Source organism: Carassius gibelio, chromosome A6 (assembly GCF_023724105.1).
Source record: "Carassius gibelio isolate Cgi1373 ecotype wild population from Czech Republic chromosome A6, carGib1.2-hapl.c, whole genome shotgun sequence".
NCBI lineage: Eukaryota > Metazoa > Chordata > Actinopteri > Cypriniformes > Cyprinidae > Carassius > Carassius gibelio.
In genome coordinates, this window is record NC_068376.1 from 24,607,586 (window position 1) to 24,632,281 (window position 24,696).

The window sequence follows — 24,696 nt, forward strand, 5'->3', positions numbered from 1 at the left end:
TGTTACATTAAGTTTGACAACCAGAAAATGTTACACTTTTACTAGGTGATAAGCCTTTACTAGTGCTTTCCTAATTGTGAACAATGTCTATTAAATATTCAAACACAAACAAAACTTTAAAAACGAATTAGACATTATAATCGTCTATATTACAAGTGTCGATTACCCCTGATCTAATGCAATCTTAAAACCAAGATGTAAGATTTCTATTACCTTGTGTAGTCTCCGTATGCCTCCTAAAGGAAAGAGACAAAATGCTTGCGTTGATGAATCATTCAGATTGAACATTTACACATGCTTGAGTCTTGAGTCAATGCGGTAAGAAGCTTAACTCCAGAGTGGGTTTACTACAGCCCACAGGTCTCTAAAGTACACATTTGCCAAATAATGAAAAGTTGATCATTAGTTACGTCGCATCCTAAGCATTTCAATGCACAAACGTGCAGCGAGGGGACGTTGTTCCATACGACATTTTAGTGAAAATATAAATGCAAACTCTTACGCAAAAACCAGACATACAGTACTACAGTCACACACAGTTGAAACCAGTTTAGTTGTAAATCAGCTTAAGAACAGTTCGGATACAAATTGCGTATGAAAATGACTCGGAGCGAGTCTGTCAAAACTATCCCAGAGAATGAAAAATACTCACTCACCTGAACAGTGTATGCGGCTAATTTAAAAACGATCTCACTCTCCACTTCAATATTTTCCTGTAAGTTTAAAAAAGGAAGGAGTTAAAAATTGATTTAAACTCTTGGCTTTCGACAGACACAACGTTAACTATTTATCCCACCAACCGTTTCCACACACACAGGTTCCACCGAGGAAGATACCATCTTTCTAAACAGACACAGGGTGTCTTTACAAAAATAATAACTTTATCTACCTCACACACAATATACTATTACAGAACTGACCAATTATCACAATAACACATAAATCTAACATTTTAAAGGTAACTAAATATAATCGGAATGACTGCAACAAACAACTTGGACCACCCCAGGATGACATGGTACAGTCTGGGAGCAGGTTCAGCGCTCTTGTTACAACATGCATCAAAAGAAGATGACGCTAGTGTCTCGCGAAAGCAAATGATAAAAACTAACTTGACGACTTTGAATAAATAGTTTTTGCCACACGGCTGCACCGAGGTAATTTTAAATAAATAACAAAAGTAGTAGGCTGTAGTACGACCGTTACAAAAGTAGATATTTAATCGGTCAACATGGGGTCGCTGTACGACAACAAGTAATATCCCTCAACCACTCAATCACGCCATATGCAGCGCCCCCAGAGGACTCAGCTCACACCACTCTATCGGTCAAAGAAACACAAATGTCTGATTGCTAATGACAATGTTTCAAATAATAATAATAATTAATAATGGTAATATATATATATATATATATATATATATATATATATAGATAGATAGAGTATATTTATATTTTTTTATATAACAAGTTTAATCAACTTGCTCAGGGTCCATAATGTATATATATATATATATATATATATATATATATACATACATACATACATACATACATACATACATACATACATATATATATATATATATATATATATATATATATATTTTTTATTATTAGGGCTGTAACATACATTTTTATTAAGCATTAATTCTTATATTACAACAAAATGCTAAATACTAAATAAAATGCTAAATAAAATTACATAAAAAAACCTTACCATTTCTTAAATGTGCATATTTATTTCCATATACAGAAAGTAGATATAAACAATTCTGTTGTCCCTGTCAAAAATCAGTAACAGTAAACACAAACAAGGTTCAGCATCACACTGGAGATATATACCCATTTGCTTCGAAATGGCTTGAGAAACAAATGATCAGTATTTCCCACCTTTTATGTTACAGTAGGAAGCAACAAAATGCAGCACAAGATAGTCAAATACTATATGTGTTTATTTCAGAAAATAATGTGATTTACAATAGTGTCTATGCAAACACACAGATCAAAGAAATCTGTCAGTGAGTTCAATTTATACTATCTTTATCAAAAGTGTTAAGCTGAATTAAATTTGTTGGTTCAATAATAGCCTTTATTAGTTGTAAGAGGCTAGAGAGGAGCCAGCCAACCCAGCAGCATCCTGCTGTGTCAGAGCTGTCATCTTTTAATCACAAAGAACTTAATGGAAGCCATCTGCCAAGCTCTTTTAAAGCCTTACAAAATATAAAATAAAATAAAAGGGAACAATAATCCAATCGACAATTGTGGTATTAAACATAAGAAAACCACATGACTGCAATACATTATTGATAACATATGATAACAATTATTAACTGTTATCACACAGTCCACTACAAAAGTATTGTAATGTTTAATAAACCTTTACTGTTTATTTGTTTTGATCTTTGACATGATTTTAATACTTGGATCACTTACATTGTAGACAGATATCTTAGCATTCCGGAAAAACAGTTCAACGGTGGTAGCATCTTTCAAATATGCAACACTCTCGATGTAAAACCTACAAAAAAAAACCCAAAAAACACAGCAATAGTCAATGCGGAACATAAATGTACTCCTATTATAAACGGAAACTAACAATATTTGCATATGGAGAGAAAAAAAGGTGAATGAATACATATTATTATTGTCAATCCAAAATGCCAAATCTTCTCTAGTCTCCATCTTAGCATATCTCGCTTTTGTGTGCTGTATTTAACTGCAAGTGGCGCCCCCTATTGGATAGCCATTGAACATGGAAATGAGCGAATCTGAACTAACCTGACTTGGAATTTGAGCTCAAGTGGTCCAGTCTTTTTTGAAAAGTCATGGTCCAGCACCCTGCGATCCAGTTGAAGCCAGTTTGTCTGACCCCTGAGGAATGTAAATAAGATTAATTGAATACCTTGGTTAAAGTGACATAAGAAACATGTATCTGCTATAATGAAAGAACTAACTAAATAATTTAACATGTTGTGTGTGATCCTGTATAAATGAATGGATGATCAAAGAGTCTTAAGGACAGTTCACACCAAGAATGATATCTATTAAGATAACTATATTAGCATCTACACCAGCCGACGATATCATTTGTTAATTCTAAGTGCATGCTTTAAATTCTAGAGCTCATTATGGCATGATTGATTCTGATCGGGTGTCCATGTTTTTATCGTTCATCGGCTGGAAAAAAAATTGTTCTGAATGTGATTCCAACAATATTGTTTCTCTCCGCATTTAAATGCATTTACCGTTTGTAGTATGGACTCTGAATAAATTTCAGAACTATAACTTTATTGTTATGTTTATAGTAATCATCCTTGGTATGAACAGGCCTTTAGAATTATTGACTAGAATCCATATCAAGCAAGTATGTATTTAAAAAAGCCCTAACTAAGCCTTTTGTTCAAAAGCATTCAAAATGACAAAGATGTATAGTAGTTCAATAAAAGTTTAGTTATTATTCAGAGGTCGTCTGGCTAATGACCACATACTATAAATTAATATTATAATTAAATATCTACTCAGGAGGGTCTTTGTATTACAGCAAGTGGTGAAATAGCGCTTGATTATGGCTTATCAATGAGCAAGATTTCAGAAAATCATAACTGCATCTTTCATGACAACAAATCACTTCACCAACTTACTTCTCATCCGTGAAGGAGATTCCAAAATATTCTTTCTCTTTCAGGTTAAAATGCGATGAAACCAAATCCAGGAGGTCCCGGGACAACAGTTTTGGCTGTATTAGGCAAAACAGGTGATACTCTTAATATGGTGTCTGTTTTTTTTTATTTTATATCACATATTATCTGTCTGCTTGTCTTTCTACGAGTTATTGAGTAAGCTTCACCTGGACCAGCAGTTCCAGCTGCCTGTCATCTAGCAGAAGCACCTGAACCAGCCGGCCCTCTGTCATCTGTCAAAGTAAAACACAACATTCAGTTAGTCATAAAATATTCAATATCTGTAACTAATTCACAAAAATATGGTAATGAACAACCAAATTGTTCAAAAGTTTTTATTTTTAATTAATACCTTTATTCAGCAAGTATGCAATAAACTGTATATCAAAAGAGACATTTTGTAATGTTACAAAATATTTCTATTTTATTAATAATAAGAAATGTTTTTGGAGCACAAAATCAGAATATTAGAATGATTTCTAAAGGATCATGTGACACTGAGGTCTAGAGTAATGTCTGCTGAAATTTCAGCTTTGCCATCATAGGGATAAATTTCATTTTTAGAATTAATATATTTTATATTTTATACTTTATGAATATTATATAAAATATATTTATTTTATATATATACAAAAACTAGCATAATTGCTGAGCATAAGAGACTTATTTCAAAAACATTTAAAATTATCAGCCCCAAACTTTTAGACAATAGTAAATTTGCTATTTTTACTGACCCTGTATGTATGTAATATTTTGAACGTACTCAATAATGACCTCTAATACAGATTTAGTCATCATCATAACCTACTGCTTTACTTCTAAACGCTAATCTATTGATGTGAGGAGAGTGTGTGATCAGATACTGGGTTGATAAATTGGATTGTTTTTCCCATTGGGAAGATTGATCTCCTTGTAGAGTCAACTGGTTGTAGATATGATCTTGGAAGCCTCTTGTCAGGGTGACTTTAGGAGTATTCAACAAAGTCAAAGAACACTAAATTATTTAATTAAATGAAAGTACTAATTATGCTTTTATACTATTTAGGGTGTAGCATTTGATTTAGAATGGGAGAGAGGAGAAAACAGAGAGAGTGTGTGAGTGAAAAAGACTTCACACGAGCCTAAAAAAATCTGAACTGACGTAAACAAAGACACATTCTTCTCTTCACCATGTCTAGTACAACGCTTATATTTATTTTTCATGGCTTACATCATGTTTTCTTACACATTTGCTGCACAGCTGCAGTTAAAAGCCCTTTATGTACAAGACCGAGCCTTAATAGAATTCAATATAATCTGAGTGAATCATAGTCATGTGAGATTCCAAACCGCAAATCTTTTTACTGTTCAAAGCTGCCCGATAAGATTTATCAGGATAACATAACTATAATTATGTATAATCAATCCACCCTCATTTTATCTTTAATATTGTATTAAATCAATAGCAAAGTTATTAACACACACAATTAACTTCCATGCATTAAAACTGTGGTGAGCTTGAGGTTTCAACATAGAGCATGCGTGAATTCTGCTTAATTAATGAGAACCAAACTATCTCTCTTCACCAGATTCACCAGTGAATCAACAGAACTGATAACAGTTGATTAATTAACCAAAATTAGGCACTCTCATGTGACTTTACCAACTGTTTTGTGACTCACATTTTTTCTAATAATATAATATAACATACAATTATTTTAGAATTCAGTACTTGGTATGAAAATTTCTTTGGGATGTGGTGGACATTCATTAAATTTAGTTGTATAAAAGAGAAAAATCTGAGGGCTAGCCGCTATAAAAAAAACTAGGTCTTGCATTTAAGCCGTCTTACTGGAGAGAATTATTGGTGTTGTTAATTACACAGGCTCCATTGTCTAAGCTTGGATTAGTCACTATAGAAACTCTTTACAGGACTATAGCCCAGCCTGATGAATGTTTAAAGTCATGCTTTAAACTGTTTTTTTTTTCCTTACGTGGAATTCATTCTTGGGCAATGATTTGCTTCGTTAAATATTTACATTTTGATTAGATCAATACCTTAGCAGTCAATACCGATTACTATACATTAGTAAAATATGCTCCACCAGCATTGGCTTTGAGTTTAACTTTATCTTCCAAAAACAATGCTCTTGAACACCAGACTCAGCATTAATTATGCTTAATGTGGCATCACTTCCCTTCCCCCCTAAGACTTTCTTGCCCCCCACTAAAAAGCCCACTTATCCCTAAAAAACCACCCACTTATGTATTTTCTGTTTGTCCAGTAAAGATTTAGTTATGTAGAGATCTTCTTTGTTTTGTGTGCTAATAGACTAAAAGCTGTGCCAGGAACGGAGTAGCTGTTATAACATTCTGCTAACTCATGTTATGGTTCAATGCAGACAAATAAATTAGTATAGATTTTGGGATCTGTAAAGAATATTTCAATTTGTGACTTTAAACTTTATCTGAAGACAACAGAAGCATAACGGATTTGTGTTTGCGTATGAATTAAGTTATATATGTGCATGTGGGGGTGGAAGGGGGAGGGAATGAGTGACCATCCTAAAGAGAGGGTCATGTGACGTATAATGCTCTTGACATAAGGATCATTCACCCAGAATTATAATCTGAGTTCAAGCAGAGCCCCATACTCCCTCCCAGAAAAATACACACATGCTAAACTGCAGCAGGTGACAGTCATTTTAAGGGAGCACTGAAAGAATACTGTAAAGATGTTTGCCGATCTGCTTGCTTTGCATGTCTAGCCTACATAAAGAATATGGCATGCAGTTTCCCCCATTAAAGATGTATTTTAATGTACATTTTATGAATTGGCATTAATAGTCGCGATTACAAAATAATTTTTGTTATAACTGGGCAACTTTATTTTCTAAATACAAAACCCCTGAAGAAAACTGACAACATTTTCTGGTGAAGGCCCTCTTTTTACTGACCATTTTTCGACAAAGAAAAACAAATATTCATATTCACTCCCTATTCATGGAAAGTATACAAGCTGACATGTTTTTCACACAGCGTCCACATGGTCAAAAAACATCTGTCTTCACAGATGTGGTTCCACAAACACTTTAGACACTTTGTCCAAATGCTTTACACAAAACTAACATACAACAAAATATAGAAAAGCTCATTATTGTTTAACATTGATTGATTTCTCTGATGACAACAAGCTGTTCATCTTGACTTCTGAAGAAACCACATCAGTGTTTAACAGTATATATTATATATTAGATGTGATGAATGACTGAATCTAGGTTAAGGTTATTAATACAACAATTCTTAGACACAGTGACATCAGACAGACCTCAGCACAACAATAAGAGGAGAAACAGTGACGCTTGCACTCATAAAAAGTATGTGAATCGAGTAGATGAGAATGTCTAAAATAAAATTTACATTCATGTTTTGACTTAATAGACCTACCATTAATAACCAACAAAAATATTTCTTGTCAGACATTTAAAGAAGTAGTTCTCTAATAAATTTAAATTCCATCATCAGCTACACAACCTCATGTTTCTCCAAACCCATATGCCGTTTTATCTTCCATGATGCACAAAAGGAGTTTTACATATGGTGAAAGTGAGTGGTGACAGCAGCTATCAAGATTTTCAAGAACTGAATAATAAATACATTTCATTTTGTTCCTCAAATGGCTTCATAAGACTTGGAATAATTCATAAAGGCTACTTTTATGAATCTTTCTATTTTTCTTTGTTTAGTAAGACTCTAGACAATCCCTGGTTTCCATCCACTGTCATTATGAAGTAGCTAGAAAGTCACAGTTTTGGACCAACACGATTCGAGCATGAGTAAATGATGACACTGTAATCTACATGACAAAGATATAGACATCTCATACCTGGTAGACATCTCCCAGATGACACCATGTCTGCAGGAAGCTCCTACAGGGCTCAAGCCCATCACTGTAGCATCTCCTCAGCACCTGTTCGGCCACAGTCCACACTAACTGACTTCCAGAGGCCAGCAGATCCTCTACACCACAAAATAAGGCCAGCGCCATCCCTGTGTGTCTGGCACACTAAGAAGCTGTGTGCTCCCTCTGAGGCTGATGTAACCTAACTGGAGCCTGGAGGAGCCAGGGTCAGAATGCCACTGGCTGGGTTTAAGGCTCTGTGTGTAGGCTTCTGTCCAAGACTTTCCCCCTTGGAAGAGCGCACAGAGAGAGGGCAAGCCACAAACAATCCACACTCAGAGACAAGCCTACCGAAGCTACTAGGCACAACACGCTCATATACAAAAGAGTGTGAGGACAAATAAGTGCACTCACATACACACACATATTTACGCAAATTGTTCACAATGACCGTCCCAGCCGTACCAGGCCCTTCTCATAAACAAAAGTTGTGGTTTCTCTGTGCTTTTCACAAGCGTATGTCTTTTATGACCAACGTTTTACTAAATTACTTATATAAATTTTGTTAGTCATAGCGATTAAAGACACAGAAGGTAAGGGTTACGATTAGTTGTTTCTGTATGTGTGTATGTGAAAGTGTCTGTTAAGGGTGTAGTTTCTGCCAGACGCCACACTTCTCAACCCGGCATAGTCCATAAAGGAAAAATGTATAAAAATACCTACTTTCATTTGAGCCATACACAATATAGGAGGCTGATGTGTTATGATAAACACCCAAACTCTACAGCAAATTATAGATGAACTTTAAAAGGTCTTCATTGGACAAAATGCAATAATTTAGGACATTTTCCATCCTCTCAGTGAACCCCTCAACTAAATCTATTATTCATCTAAGCTCTAGTTTTCCTCAGCATCACTTCCTGTTCCATGTTTGTTTAGATTACATTCAATATGTCACATGTTCAGGTTGTAGCAATCCAAGAGGATGTTTTTCTTTCTCCTCCTGCTGTCTGTGTACGGATTTGGGGTCTTGCATTACACATTTTGGTGTTGAGTTCAGACTTAAAGGTCATTCTGAGTGGGATTTGTACAAATCGAAGAGGAACATGCAGACACAGCTGTTATATTTGGCAGTAGTTTCAAGAGAAGTTAATATGTCTTTATGTATATTTGTAAGATTTAAATCTTCCAAAAAAAATTAAGAATGAACTAGACATAAAGGGATATGACGCAAACAGACTATTAATACTAAGAGAAAAATTGCTAGAAATGAATCAAACACTTGAATAGGATTTAACTTGCTAAAATTGCTTATTCCAAGAGGTAAACGAAATCTCAAAATGATGCAAACAAAGTCCAGGGAGAATGGAGAAACATGAAAAAAGTAAACAATTCAGATAAGTGGTAGCTCCAAGAAAAACAGGCCAATCAATCCAGACCACATGATTCTATGAAAAAAGGACTAGGAAGGCTGCAGTTTTACGAGGACACAATAAGTGATGTGATAAATTACTATAGCTATGCGCACAGACATTTGCATGGAGTATAATTAATCAAGACGACACATACAATATATTTGCTTCAGTTTAACGTAAGAGAGATCATTCAGAAATCATTCTAATATGCTGATTTAGTGCATTTCTTATCAAAGTTGAAAGCAGTTGTGCTGCTCAATACTTTTGTGCAAAACATCATTTTTTGTTCTTTGATGAATAGAAAGTTCAAAAGAACCTCTTTGAAAGAGTAGTCTTTTGTAACATTGTAAATGTCACCTCTGATTAATCACATTTGTCCTTTTTACCACATACTTTGTAGCTACTTAAAATCAGCCTATACATGATAAACAGCATTATAGACACCAAGCTAGCGAAAGTAAACCCAATTTACTATTTATTTTTAAGAGAGTTAGCTCAATTATGCAGTTTTGTTTTGGTGGTGATAGTTAGTTTTTTCCCAGCATGCTTTGCAAATGGCTGGAAATGGATAGTAAATATTGAAGGTAATTGCTATTTTGTGTGTTTTTGATTGAAGGGAAACATCTATCAATGTTTAATTTTCATTTTTATGTTTGATATTTGAAAGAGTTTCATGTTGAAGTTTCTGTTGTTATAGAACATTGTGTAGAAGAGTATGCATACTAACACTGAGAGGCATGATGCTTTAATCACACTAGTGCGGTAACAAGTATTTTCTTACTTGAGATGTATACACAGTCTTTTAGTTACAAAGAAACTTAAAGTCAAATGCAAACAGGCCATACTTGAAAACAAAGAAATTTGAGAATCAAATTTTAAAAAATTAGCAAATTTCACTAATATGAATTTTTATTGCGTCATAGATTAAATAATTTATAATGATTTATTCAGGTAGATTCCATTAAAGAAAACAACGAGTCAAAAATATTATGTGTAATATTATTACCATAATCTTTGGAAAGTAGATATAATTTTTTCAATAGCATTACTTTTTATATGGGCAAAAAGAGAGAAAGAAAAAATACAAGCAGTTGCATTAAACAAGAATTTGTTTAAAAAGCCTCCAACCATGACTGACAGAGTCGTGTGACTTGTGCTCAACAGTTCCCCCACAGAGCAGACATTGAAGTTAAGCACTGACTGGATGCTGGGAGGCAAAGAGTCAAGGGTTTATGTGAATTCTGGGAATTCAACAAGCCTGTGGCATTGGAAAGAGCAAATACAGAGGTTTGAAACATCAGGGCACCCTGCAGTCTTGCATTGATCTGTAAGAGCCTCATACCCTCAAACCTTAGTGTAAAACTAAAATTCAAAAACAAATTAATAAAAAATAGTAGGTGTTTTTTTTTTCCATAATAGTCTCACATAATGTGATAGGTTTACAATTGAGGCATTGATTGCACATTGCAAGTTATTTATTTTTCATTGGCTCAAGTTAAAAAATAAAAATCTTTACCTTAAATGTTTTTTATTGGATGAATGAAACAAGAAACAATTGTCCAAGTTAACTTATTTCACATTTTTCTCACATTACTCCATTGGCTCTTTATTCTCAAATATAATTATTTCTCAAAAAAATACAATAAAATAAATATTCATAAAATATGTTTTGCAGTGCAATTCTGATCACCCTTTAATGTTTATTCAATAATGACTAGCTGACTTATCCTTAAATAAACACTTTATTTATTTTATATTTATATTTCAGACTCATAAGTTTGATATATGATAAAGTATATTATTCATAGTAAAATTAAATTAGCTAATACATATATAGTAAGTCCAAAATTGTAATATATTTACAGTGAAAAACACTAAGATATTTTTATTGTTTTGCATGAATGTGACAAACTGTCCTGTTATTTAATTTGTTGATTAATGAATCCTTGTAGATTGTAAATTTAGCTCAGGACAGAATCTGACAAAAAATATCTGGTTAAGGCCCAATGCTAATTCTACCCCTTAGCCAAGGCCGCGGGAAGTAATTTTGAACAGGGGTTGCTGTGAATTTTTTTTTTTTTTTTTTTTTTTGACAAAAAACCTATGAGCCTATAGGCCTATTTAAAATACATTTTAAAAATAAATACATTGAGATTTACTACTTTATTGTCATATACACTTCAGTGCACAGCCAGGGTCTGAAACACACAGACATCAGTTCTCAGATATGCGCAATGCACTATTAATCTGAAGCAGAAGCAGAATCAGAAATAATAGACAAGATAATTACTTTCATTACAATTTCAGATAGCCTATACATACATGCAACTTATTTAGATACAACAAATAATATTACAACAAAATATTATATTAATCAAACTTCACAATAACGCTAAAACAATGCAATCGATTTGGTCAGCTGGCTTGAGTCACTTGAGTCACAAATCTATTAACTCCAAAATCTTTTTACGCACACCACAAGGAAATAATCTCTGAATATTTAAGCAATTTGTTTATTGAACAGTTCTCCACATCCATTACGCAAAGAACACACGAACGAAATAATACTCTCCATCTCCATCCCCACTACCTTACAAAAACACTATAGTGTACTACTTACAATTGCTTGGCTAGTCAAAGCTGATCCCACACTTGTTGCCAAAAAAATAAATGTTACAAGCGCGGCAGCACCATGCTCTTACCTGAGCTACATGCAGGCGGGGTGCCCTGGTTACAGGTGTCCAAATGTCGAGGTGCGCTCTGGGGTCGTTTACATAAAGTCTCTCATGAGGAGACGAATGTCCAGGGAGTTCAGAATGTCTGTGTTGGTATGCATCAGTGAAAACTATGTAAATTTACTAGACAGCTGCTGCCAAAGATGGATGTATTCCACATTGTGAGTTTATATTAAAAGTGCCATTTGTCATGTCTGGCAAAAAAATCAAGTCATACTTCACATTCCATACCAGATGGGGGCAGTATGCCTCAATAAAGTGAATTGGTCTACTCTAGAGTAACAAACGAGAAACGGCATAGTCTCTATGCTCCGCCCCTACCTTCACAACAACCCTACAGCCATAGCCGAAGCCTAAGAGGACATTTTGCCTCCAGAGGAAAGTTGGGTGATGTCAAGTGATTTGGAAACATGACATCTTCAAGCTACTCCCCTTCACCTTTACCAGTCAATATGTTCCTATTCGTTTTGTTCATATTACATTTTGAGATGTATATACACATTATTTGAATTAAATTAATTTGACAGACAGCATTCTGTCAACATCATTGGTCAACATCAGACAGCTGATGTTGACCAAGCTAGCGCCAACCAACGTAACAGAGCTGCCAACTCTCAAGCATTCACCATGAAACACACACAATTGACTCTTTTCACACGCTTTCACGCCACACATCAATTTTCTCACGCACAGAAAAACCACGAAGCAAAGAGGACACGGAGACCAACAGACTAGACAGAGCAGGTTAGTTATGATATAAAAAAATAGGTAAGTTATAGCTAGCTAATTATCAAACGCAGCTACGGTTAGCCATCGCTAACATTAGCACGTTTATCGAACATCCTTCGATACATTTCTATGTTATAACTTCCCGAAAGAAAATACACAAACATATAAAACAAACTTCTAGCGAAATACTAACAGCATCTAACTTACCAATCCAAAAAAAATGTTGCAAGTTCGGAGTCGAACCTCATTTCTTTCAGGTCCATCAGTTGTCTCCAGCGATTGAAAGCAGTGCCGATGTTTACTCTGGTTCGGCTCCTTTTCTTATCGGATTTGATTTGTGATTCCGAGCGCGGATGTTTCCCTGTAGTGGGTGGTGGTCTCTTGCCAAGGGCTTGAGCCATCCTTCCGCTCTCTTCCCTGAACTGAAATTAAGTACTGGGCTGTAGTTTCCACATGATTGACATCAGGTTCAGGTACGCCCACAAGCCATGCGAGTTATTTGTGTATTGCAGGTTGGCTGGTGGTTATGTTGCCCGCATACCGCCTCCCATGGCCGAAACTGGTATTACGACACCTGTTGGGCCGGGGCTAGTAATGCTAATGCTAATTAAGGTTGATATCTCTGCAGCACTATAACTTAAAAAATTTTTAATGACATCATTGCCCTTATTTCTTCTCATTCTTTTGATGCGTGTAGGTCATTTTTGGGATATTTTTACCTCAATTTTTGCATATGGCACCTTTAATGGTCATATTACTCAAAGAAATGTTTGCAAAAAATTGCGTGAAAGTGGAAGTTGCGTGTATTCACGTCTGTGCGTTTATCTTTTTAGAGTGAGTTTACTTAAAATAGAATTGGGATTGGGCCTAAACCTCACAGATTTTCACTTCAATGTGTGGGAAAAACATCCAATCAAATTAAATTTCCAGATTTTGTGTTCAAATGCCACAAACTTGATGAAAGCCTGATGCTTGATGGCACCATGCTGGTAATTAAATGGATGTATTTCCAACACAACCAAGAAAATTTCATGTTGTGTTATATGACATCTGCAATTTACATAGACTGGGCCAGAAGCATAACTGTCAACATTGAGATTTGAAAATAATGGAAATTTTCAGGGCCGTCCCAAAGCGCACCCCCTCTCCCCCTGCCACATCCAACCCTGCACTATATATACTAAGAAACAAAACGGAACATAAATTTAGCACAAGTTTATTTATTACTTAACAATGGGTAGGACAGTGTGTGAGAGAATGCATGGGGGATACAGTTTTATTTGTGGTGTGGCTCTCTTGCATCTGCAAGAGACTTGTTATATACATAGGTTGTAGACTCCAAAAATCATTACTTTGCCTGATATTGCTCTGTACGGGTAAGCCTCCCTCTCCCATTTTTGAAGATACTTGCACAAAGTTTTCGGGTTTTTTGCAGGTACTCCAAAGCCATCATGTTCGTCCATCCTCATGATGCTGCTGTTCTTTTTCGCACAATCTTTTTCCCCCAAATGGCTTCAACGGAAAATCCCACCTTGCAGCCAATTCTAAAGATTTTATTGGTCATGTGAATCACAATTCTGATTGCCTACACCAAACACTGATCCCTAAACCTACCCGTCATTGTAAACCAACCAATGAAATTAGCTGCAGGGTGGGACTTCCGCTTAACTGTTTTGCGCAGAGTGGGATTTTTATTTTTTTATTTTATAGAAATATTAAAAATATGGAAGAAATACAGGAAAATATTTAAACGGGATGATAGCAGGATAGCAAGGTAAAATACGGAAGAATCCCGGGAAAAACAGGAGGGTTGACAGGTATGGCCAGAAGGGGGTGTGTCCTCTATTCATATTATTCCTTTCTCCAGTCAAAAAGTCATCTCATCTGATTCAGCAGAAACATATGCATAGATCAAGCAGTATACGAAAACAATCTAAAATTGTTCTAAACAACTATGTCATTATTTTTGAACTTTGATATGACAGGGCAACAGGACATTGCCTTTTTCATTGGATGAAGCATTATTATGGATTACAGACTCTTTTTCTTCTTCTTTTACTTTTTTTTTTTTTTGGCCATAAGCGACCGTTTAACATTTAAACACTTTAATGATGGATTTGTTTCAAACCAACATGATTCTTTTCATTTCACAAGATGTTAACTGATGGACTGGAGACTGTAGATTACTTGTGGATTATTGTATGTTTTTATCAGCAGTTTGAACTTTCATTCTGACGGCACCAATTCACTGTAGATGATCCATTGGTGAGCAAGTGATGTAATGCTAAATCTTTCCAAATCTGTTCCAATAAAGAAACAAACTCATCTCTCTACATCTCAGAAGGCCTGAGGGGAAAGTAATTTTCAGCAATATTCAGAGACATTTTATTGGCTGAAATGGTTTCTCTGTCTTTTTCTATTTGTTTCTGTCTTTTATCTTCCTCTCCCTTTTCAGCGCGAAGAGAAACTCCCATGGTTACATTCATACACTGATTTGTATTAATGATCTAATTTCCACTGAGAACCCAGAGGAGGGCGGCACAGAACTGCCATCCTCATCATCCTGTGGGGTCCCCCAGCATAGCAATAATGTGACATCAATTACCAAATGCAATATGACCATATTTAATTGGCTGAAAGGGGAAGGCATTTCATGCATCCAGAGGGCACATACACTCAGACATGATAGGTATGCAGCTGGTTCAAAGTACACGTGTGTATATCAACAGCTGATGGCCCCAAGAGTGTGCAGTGTCTGCATTACCCTTCCATTACTGGGATGCCTTCCAAACCTTTCAGCTACTGTACAGAGCCAACACCAAACAGCTGTTTGACCAGCCCACTGACTGACTGAAGTCTCTGTTGGGTTACAGATGGCTTGACAGGTGGATTGCTAGGAAAATCAATACAATTCTAAAAGTGAATTAATATTAAAATGCTGGTTTCACAATATGTACAAATAATAATGCTTTTTCATAACAGGAGAGAGAGAAAAATCAGCTCTGTTGCATTTGAATATAAAATGCCTTTGAGGGAAAAAGCATGGGTCCCTGATCTTGTGTTCATAAGCTTAAACTATAAGCTTTAGTTTGTACAGTTACGTTAGTGTGAATAGTGAATGATGTCTCAAATTGTGCTGCTTGTTGAAGAGAGGTGCGCTACAACTTTTTATAAAGCAAACATAAAATTTTCACTTGGTGGATGATAAAAAAATTCAGTGACAGAGGTACTCCATCCATACACTATTGATCGAAAGTGTAGGGTCATAAACATTTACCAAGATGACAGTAAAATACATTTATATAGTTTAAAAAAAAAAACGCACTTTTGAACTGTTTTTTTACCTAAGAAACTTGAAAAAAGGGAAAAATGATCACAGTTTCCACAAAAATATCAAGAAGCATAATTGTTTGCAACTTTAATGTAATGTTTCTTGATCACCAGATAAAGATATTAGAATGATGAATGATATTCTGAATGACCATGTGACTTGACTGGAGTAATGGCTGCTGAAAATTCAGATTTGCTGATGCAGGAATAAATTACATTTTTAAACATATTAAAACAGTTACTTTAAATTGTAATAATACAATTTAATAATACACAAAGTTAGAGTATCTAATGAATATTAATATCAGAGACTTGGGCATGGGCACTTTTGACTCGAGCTAGTGAGCAACTAACTAGACACCACCTCAAACAACCTAGAAACTATATAGCTACACATCAAAATCCATTCAGAACACCTTAGCAACAGCTTGACAACACCCTAGCAACCACTCACAGCACCTACCCTTTCCTGAGAAAAAAAAAATCTTTTAGTCTTCACTGTATTGTCAGAGCAGTTTAAAAAAATTGACATCTTTATGAAAATTAAAAAAATATATAAGCTTATGACTTCATGAATATTTAACTTTAGGCGTTTAGATTACAGTAAGTTTTTGGTTTATGTGTCCTGCTGGGCTGTCACAGTGAACCTATTGAAGTGTCTGGGACTTGGGGCTGATGTAGGCCATAGCACAGAGAGCTGGGTTATGTTGGAACCTCTGAACCATGACAAAAAGGATGGGTGTGAGCGTGTGTGTGTGCGCATAACACAGATGCCCCGGAACAGTCGGGGGGAGGTGGTCACTGCTGCTTCAGCCCGGCGCTCTGCGTGTACTGTCTGTCTGCCCCCTCTAATAAGGTCCCCAAGGGAATGTGGGTGCAGGGACTTTGCTGAACGATAGATTGAGAATGTGGGACCACTGAGTTTAAATATCATTTGCAAGAGGTGAAATTCTCTTGGATTCTCTTAGTTTCACTGTAAGGGGTGGGGGGGGGGGGGTGCAGACAATGGCAGAGAAAAAAAAATCTGAGAGAAATTGTTCGGGAGTGGTGAATTAATCTTTTTAAGCTATCATACTTATAAGCAACTCAGAGTTAAATTCAGAGCACAAATTATGAGTATGGGACAACTTGGCCACACTTCACTTCACTATTATGTATGAATATCTACATCTAACTGATTCGAACACTACACACTGCTTATTGTACAAAAACAAACACATTGATTTTAAAATCAGGCAATGAAATTTTAAAATCAACTGAATAGGTCCAACAATTTGCTAAATTATTAACATGACATACTGTATGCTGAACATAAAACTGCCCCATTTAATTTCTAAATCAAAATCTTCTAAATTCACAACCCACACCATAAAACATTGTGGTCACCAGATTTCTCCTTGTATATATTCTCTCTCTCTCTCTCTCTCTCTCTCTTTTTGGCTGCATTGTTCATGGTCTCATCAAAAACCATGACAAGCAACTTTTTAATGCTGCCATCCAACTTTTTGGCTGCTTCTGTAATATACGTTTTTTGGCAGATGAATGACAGATGATTTAGCACAAAAATACGGTATACTTTGAATAAATGTACAGACTTTGATGTTAACATAAAATTATTTTCATCTCCTTTTTAAAAAAATGTAGGACTAGAATAAAAAAATATCTGTGATTAATATGTCTGTTTAATGCACTTAATTAATGTATTTAATGGAGTCTTCATGTTTTACCTCTTGTGGATATTATTATTTTTTTTGTGTTTATGCTCATGTTAATAATCACACAAACTAAAAATGTATAATAATTTTATTTATTTTTTTATTTGGTTATGGTTAGTTTCATTTTATTATGTTTATATTTAGCACTGTCTATACATTATTTGGGTCATAACCAGTTGAAAATTACTGACATAGGGCATTTTCCATGTGTGACTTAATTCTTAGAAAATGATTTGTACACAATAACTAAAACATTCTGATGCCATAACCGAATGTATCATCACACTGATATGTTTATATATGTGCATTTTTGTGAATTTGTATTCATAGAGCTACTGAAGCATAAGAAGTGTTTAGCTTATCCCATCTCTCTTGGCTTTTGTCCTTATTAATATTTAATGTTCCCTCCTGCTTCACAACACATCTCCAACACATTATACAAACTACCACTGTGTTAACATTTCAAAACATTTGTGCTGAAATGTATGTCCTTGTCTCTTGTCATATCTTTCAAAATCAGTGTGACATATTTCACTTTATTTAAGCCATGCTAAAAGGACAATTTTCCTCCTTTCTGGCCTTAAGATATGGAATAATTTTTGGAGGTGGAAGAATGTTTTAAATAAATAAATACAGAGGAGTTACTGTATACTGTTACTGCAACAGAACAGGCTGAGTTCAAGCTAAGGTCACTGCTGTAAAAGGCCATGTGTAAGTTTTTTTTTTTTTTTTTTCAGACAAAGAACACAAGCTCAGTCTCTTGTAAAATTGTTAAAATCTCATTCAACACTAAAATTGGCATTGGAATTTAGCAAGCACGTGCAAAATGTTCCTGTAATAATACACAGTCCTTGAACGTGTTGTGGATGAGAACATTTTTAGGCTATTAAGAAAGGGAGATATACAAAAATAGTGTGCGAGTTACATACCTGTACTATTTGCATAGTATGCAAATATATAAGATGCTATATAAGATGCTTCCCTGAACATTGCCGTAATTCTACTGTACTGAGTACATGAACAGGAAACAGATGACAGAACAATCAAATGACTTTATCCTCTCTCATGCCGCTTAATGGCCCACAGACACATGCCATGTGTCAGCATAAATAAACAAGACAGCGCACAGCAGGGAAAGCTCATGCACGAGCAAGTCATTCACAGGCATGACAAGCTGGATCACAACATGCCACCTGCACTCTACACTCTTCTCTAAACCTTATCATAATGATCCATTCATTCAAGATGTTTTCTTTTTTTAGAATCTAAAAACACACCATTCTCATGTAAAGCTTACTATCTCCTTTGGGCAACAATTCAATCACCATATGTTGGTCATTCATGGCATGAGAAGGTCATTGCTCTTTGTCAAGACTTTATCAAGGCCTGTGCCCAACCCCAAGGCTATAGTCATACCTGACGGTCAGTTTACGGTGACACGCTCTCTCTTTCTTTGAGTCATCCATTTTTCAAAGTTTGAGGCTAAAGCAGGGAAACTGACATATTATCAGCTTTCTGTACAACTGCATACTTAGTTGATCTGATGCATACTTTAGTCTGGCTTTTATGTGGAATCATCTTTACATTGAATTTTGAGCAGGCACAGACTTGGCTCGGTCCAGACACCTCAGTTTTTAGTGTATTGCTATAGTGTTTTTGGTGGTTATTAGGTAGTTGCTAGTTTGTTGAAGGTTTGTTACTTGCAAGTTTCAATGATATTTTGATACCTATAGCCTGGTTAAAACAAGAGAAAAATATATTGTATACTTATATATATGTTCACACCTAGTACGATAACTGTAATGTTAACTATATTAGCATCCACATCAATGACCAATCATTTTCTGTTTATTTTAAATGTGAGCTGCAGTTATGCTGTCTACTTTAGTGAGTGAGCTTTATAAGTTCAATTAGATTCTGATTGGCTGTTCCTTCGTGTCATCGTTCTGAAAGTGATTTCAATGACATCATTCTTCTTTATCATTTTAGCTGTGATGTGGACTTCCCAGTTCTCATAGAATTAGAATGTTTATTAAAAACTTTTCTAGTTCTAATTATTGTCCTTGGTGGGAACATTTTCACTTGTTTTATCATTCACCAGGTGAAAATCCAATACAATAATGGCAATTTGTAACTATGTAACATACAATCTCATTTATACATTTTCATAACATGTGCTTACACCACACTAATGATTATTTTTTGGAGTGAACCAATATTTTTGTGTGTTTTCTAAAAATTTCACATTTCTATACAGATCACAGTTTACAAATTCCCACCAATTCTTAATCATTTCCAATACTTAAATTATAAGTCAGATAACTTAGAAAAGAAGCATCTCTCCCCAACAACACCACACAAGTTGAAGTATACAATTTCTGTAGCACAAAAAATGAGGGACAATCCATAACTGAAATAAGGATGCGGGGTTTGTTCAATTTAACAAGTTCCACTAATAACGCAGCATCTGTCACTGAAAAATTGTTTCTTTAAAGCTGAATAATTATTAAAAAGCAAATGGCATGTGATGGATTTGTCACTCATTGTCATATGAAAAGCAATTCCTTAACCATCTGCTAGATGAAAAGAGCTCCTGACCTGTGTCCATTTCATGCCTGCAGTTTTATTGTCACTTTGGCCTTAGGGCTGTATGTGTGCTACTAACCTAACCCACTATTTCTGAAACCTCATTCTGATAATATTTACCATATTACAGGACATTGTATTTACTCTATTCATCTCCCTTGAAAATAAGCCATAATGGAGATAAAACACAGAAATATTGAAGAATCAGCCATGACCCCTCCAGCGCTATCACTTAAGTGGAGCAGCACAATACAGAACTATTGATTTCCACTGTATCCAGACTGTAGGCCGTCTATTTTTCAGTGAGGATGTTTCCATATCACGGCATCTCTTGAGAGGGGAAAAACACATACTTATACTCCAGCAATGGTAGATGAAACAGCGGCTGATGGCCCATTATCATCAGCGCTTCCTCTCTGTGTCTACTGTAAGGTGGACTGATATTAATAGCCACTTTCACTTTCGGGCATTGATGGAATGTAATTGAACATATGCCTGCCAGTGCAAAAGAGAAAATGAGTTAATTCTCAGTTTTCTCTGGAGAACAGTAGCAGGGCATCATGGAAGCTAAAGTTCAATTATAATGTGATGCTGTTCTGTTCCAATAGAAACATTAAGCTTTTTCATTCATATCTTTTCTATGAGTCTTTAATTCTGGTTTATAAAAGTGAAACAGACAATGGGATTATATTACACAATCTATATTTTTACAGACTGACACCCTGAACTGAAGTCCCGTGGAGAGGTTTATGGACTCCCAAACCAAGTTTGGATCCTTTGTTTTTCAAAGCTGCCTCTGGACAATTGAAAGAATCCGGTAAAGACAAAACAATGGAAAAGCAAGTCAAAAACAGCTATAAAACACACAAATGCATCTGCAAACATTATCTGGTTTCATCAGGGTCTTGGCAATTACAACCCAAAAACACAGTTTCACTCACTCTGTCTACATATGTATATAGAGATCTACAAATGTACTTTGTAGTTTCAACATCACAACCATCTTATGGCATATTAATCAGCATGCCTTTCTAAGGACACAGTCAAATTGGACTGAACCAGTGTCCTTAATGCAATAAGGGATCAATTATACGACACTGGGTCACACGTACTCTGTAACTGAGTTGGTTTAATTGAATTGAACTGAATCCACATAACCCTCTGAGGCATGCCAGCACCACTATATCCAGAAGCTTTGAATTGATTTGTACTTCCAAGCTTAAAGATTACTGCCCGTGCCAACCCATAGAGAGAAATTGACAATCAGCTCCCTAAATCTTAAACCAAACTTAGATCCAGCTGGAATCAAGTGTAGAAGTTTCTAAAAGAGCCAAAATTGACTCACTCCCCTAAAATGCACATTTTCAAGTTACACTTCTGGATGTGTCAGCCTTCAATGTACACACAAAGGCATGGAATATTATCTTCTGTGGTCAGCCTTCCTTTGTTGTGCAACAGGAAGGTGAGCTGGTTATCAGGTTACACATGGTGAACATACTGGATTTACAACTATATCATATAACAGCATCATGTAGTGTTAAATGGATACCAGCTGAAATTTGACATGGGCCCTACACAACATACAGACAGTTATGCAATCGTGAGAAGGGGGATGGTGACTGTTTAATATGTGCTTCAAAATAAATGCACTCTACCCTAAAAACCTCCAGAGATTAAAAAAAAAACATACAAAAAACATTGCTTTGAATGGTAGTTGAACATTAAAAGCCTGGTTTCTACAGCCAAATCCATTAACACACACTTACTGGCAAATGATTTTGAGTACCAAATATAGAATTCACTATATAAGTTAATAGTTTAAAGGAATTGGGTAAATTTACCTTATTTAATGCATGAAACTGAACTGCCAAAGTAGGATCAACACAATGCCTACCTCATTTTTAGTATGCATGTGTGTTTGAAGGTGTGTGTGTGCTTTTAACAGAAAAACAGCTAAAATATAACCAATTGTGGCGTAAATCAAATTTTGAATTTTAAAAATAAAATAAAAACTCCTCGCCTTTAAAAATATAACCGACTGATTCCCTTAAATTTCATTTTGATTTAGCCAAATAACATTATCTGCTCCCTAAAACAAGCCCTAAAATTAAAAAAAGCACTTCTTATCCTTCTTAAATTTGGACTAAAATGCATCACCCTCACAGACTATCAGGATGTCTCCTATTGTTTGTTTTTCTCAGGAAACAGGAAGTTCAGACTCAGTGTCTGCAGGACCGATGGAGAAAATGGGCTTTTTGATGGAGTTCTGTCTTTCTTGGTGCTTTAAATTGAGCCTGGGTTTCTAATCAACAGCTTTCACATGTGTCAACAGGAAACAAGCACACACCTTACTCCAGGTAGTCATATTGTTCAAGGTTTGACCGTTTGACACAAGGTTTAAAACGCAGTTTTTATATTTGTGAAAAAAAACTACAACTTTACAAAGAGTAACTGTGTGATTCAGCTACTACCATCAAGGAAAAGGTTTTTTTTTTTTTTTTTACATTGTAATCAGTAACTGAACGCTCATTTATGAGGAGTCAGGTGCTCCCTGTATTTCACCACCAGAAACGCTTTCCGCAAAGTTTAAATCATATCTGTCTGTGTTTGCATGATCCTAGAGAAAGAAGAATAAGCTGTTTGTGTATTCCACATAGTGCACAGTGACCATGGCACACGAGGTGAAGTTTCTGACGTCAGTCAAGATTTAACGTACGTGCGGTCGTCATATATCAAACATAACGTAAGCTGAACTTCTTATCCTCAAGTTGTTATAATATTGTATATTCTTTATCCCTAAAGCACAACATAGGGGAAAAAACATGCAGAACACGCAGCCCTTTCAGTAACAAGCGGAACTTACCTCTCTTTATTGTTGTGTTCAAGCCCCCAGGTTTGCGAAAATCTTTTGTCTTTTTTGTTACCGGAGGCTAGGATAACTCTGTTAGGATAGTCTCCGTGACCTCGCGTCCAAAGTCATGAACACAAAAGGAAAACCGTTGCCCAAAACACAAGCAGCCGGTGATACAGTTCATATCAGGTTTGAGGAAACAGCTCTGTCGGTCGAGTCCCCTCCGTCCGTCACACATTCACCCCTCCTCCGTTCAGTCAGTCCAGCCTGAGCAGACGGATTCCCCTCGGAAGTTGCCATGGTTATGCGAACGCCATTGACGCGAGGCGAAAAAACAAACAAAAATAACAATAATAATAAAACGTATAGTGTCAGTGAGTACACAGAAAGTAGTTATATGCACATGATATACAAAATATTACCAAATGATTTTGGATATTTAGCATAGTAATGTTGTCTATTTTCTTTATTGAAGAATCTTAGTGTGTCATCAAAAAAAGTAAATCACAAATTACATTTATTTGACTTGGTGGGTCCAAAGAACACTGTAAATATACAAAGGAAGCTCCCACACATTAAAATTTACACTCGTAATCATAATGACAAGTTCAATCCAATATCCTACACCTCTCACATGTGTGTGCAGTTAATAATAAGTTCTATATAACCATTATCCTATATATAAAATACATAATAAAGTTGATGTTTTTTTCTTAGACCCTTATCTCGGATAAAGAAAAGGAGGAGTGTTAGGGATTGCCACCTCATCTTGTCCAGCTCTGTGATTTCACACATGGCTAGATGGCATTGCGATGCCTCACTCTCTCACATCCATTCTGATTCAGTTGATTATCCAGTAAGGTGGGTTAATGAGTTCTCTGGGCTTGTCACTGGAGAAGAGTTCCACCTCAGCGATCACAGCAAATGAATGGACATTTTCACAACACATATTTGTTATGACATATATGGCATCCCTGATGAAGGACATGGCACCTTGAACTTCATACTGATTGAAGTCAAAAGTGTAACTGCATGTAGGCGTTTCTTATCAAACCAAAAATGCAACTTTTTTTTCAATACGTCAAAAAGCAGACAGCGAGAGAGCGAAAGAGCTTGTGAAAGAGGGAGGGAGAGAGATGGGGGAGTGTCAGTCCTCAAAACAACAGAAAAGCTCTCAAAAACAGAAACAATAGGCCTAGTATTGCAGGAAAATGGAGGGGAGGAGGCTTTGCAGTTGTTATTTTCACATCAAAACAATAACAACAGCAAAAAATTAAGAACCCATACTGTCATACTGTCAATAAGATAAAATAAAGCACTCTTACAGGAACAATTTTGATGCCTTCAGAAAAACATGATTTCCTTAATAAAGGATATATTCATAAATTCTCTGCATTAATGTTGAAACTAATAAATTATATCGTCTTTTATGTCTATCATAAGATAATAAAATGACCTGTGCAAAGACAATGGATTTATATTCCCTTTTCCTCAAGATAAGCTATTGTTTACTACCATCTAGTGGATAAAACATCTCTGACTGGTCTGACTGGTCAGGTAGAAATGTTCAGCACCATCTACTGGAGAAACATTTAATTAAAGGCTGAAAAGACTGATTTAACTTGTGTCAAATGTTGTGTTAGTTTAGAAAAGGCAGTGCTAGTATTATTTATTTAATAATTATTGTTTGTTATGTAAATAATTATAAACATGCTGATATATGTTATCTATAATTATTGTTCATCTCTTAAACTGGACATGTTCTAATATTAT

The 24,696-nt window shown here is 35.5% G+C and overlaps 1 protein-coding gene and 1 long non-coding RNA gene across 5 annotated transcripts in view; one reads left to right on the plus strand and one right to left on the minus strand.

The window, feature by feature from the left end:
* Nucleotides 1-23,156, minus strand: part of LOC128015846 (FERM domain-containing protein 4B) — a 43,817-nt gene extending 20,661 nt beyond the window's left edge. Inside the window, exons 1-7 of one of the 4 annotated variants that reach the window (XM_052600040.1) lie at nucleotides 7,548-7,806; nucleotides 3,850-3,915; nucleotides 3,644-3,738; nucleotides 2,781-2,873; nucleotides 2,436-2,520; nucleotides 657-713; nucleotides 214-236 (exon numbers count right to left, since the gene is read on the minus strand). In XM_052600040.1, coding sequence (XP_052456000.1) covers nucleotides 214-236; nucleotides 657-713; nucleotides 2,436-2,520; nucleotides 2,781-2,873; nucleotides 3,644-3,738; nucleotides 3,850-3,915; nucleotides 7,548-7,709 — 581 coding nt within the window. In that variant the 5' untranslated portion in view covers nucleotides 7,710-7,806. Of the gene's footprint in view, nucleotides 1-213; nucleotides 237-656; nucleotides 714-800; nucleotides 945-2,435; nucleotides 2,521-2,780; nucleotides 2,874-3,643; nucleotides 3,739-3,849; nucleotides 3,916-7,547; nucleotides 7,810-22,935 lie in introns of those variants that run through there. The other 3 variants (XM_052600041.1, XM_052600039.1, XM_052600042.1) reach the window with 3 other exon arrangements.
* On the plus strand, nucleotides 22,281-24,489 carry LOC128015847 (uncharacterized). The gene is made up of 3 exons (XR_008184017.1): nucleotides 22,281-22,429; nucleotides 22,694-22,815; nucleotides 23,641-24,489. It is a non-coding gene; the product is annotated as an uncharacterized LOC128015847 (long non-coding RNA).
* Nucleotides 24,490-24,696: the final 207 nt, after the last annotated feature.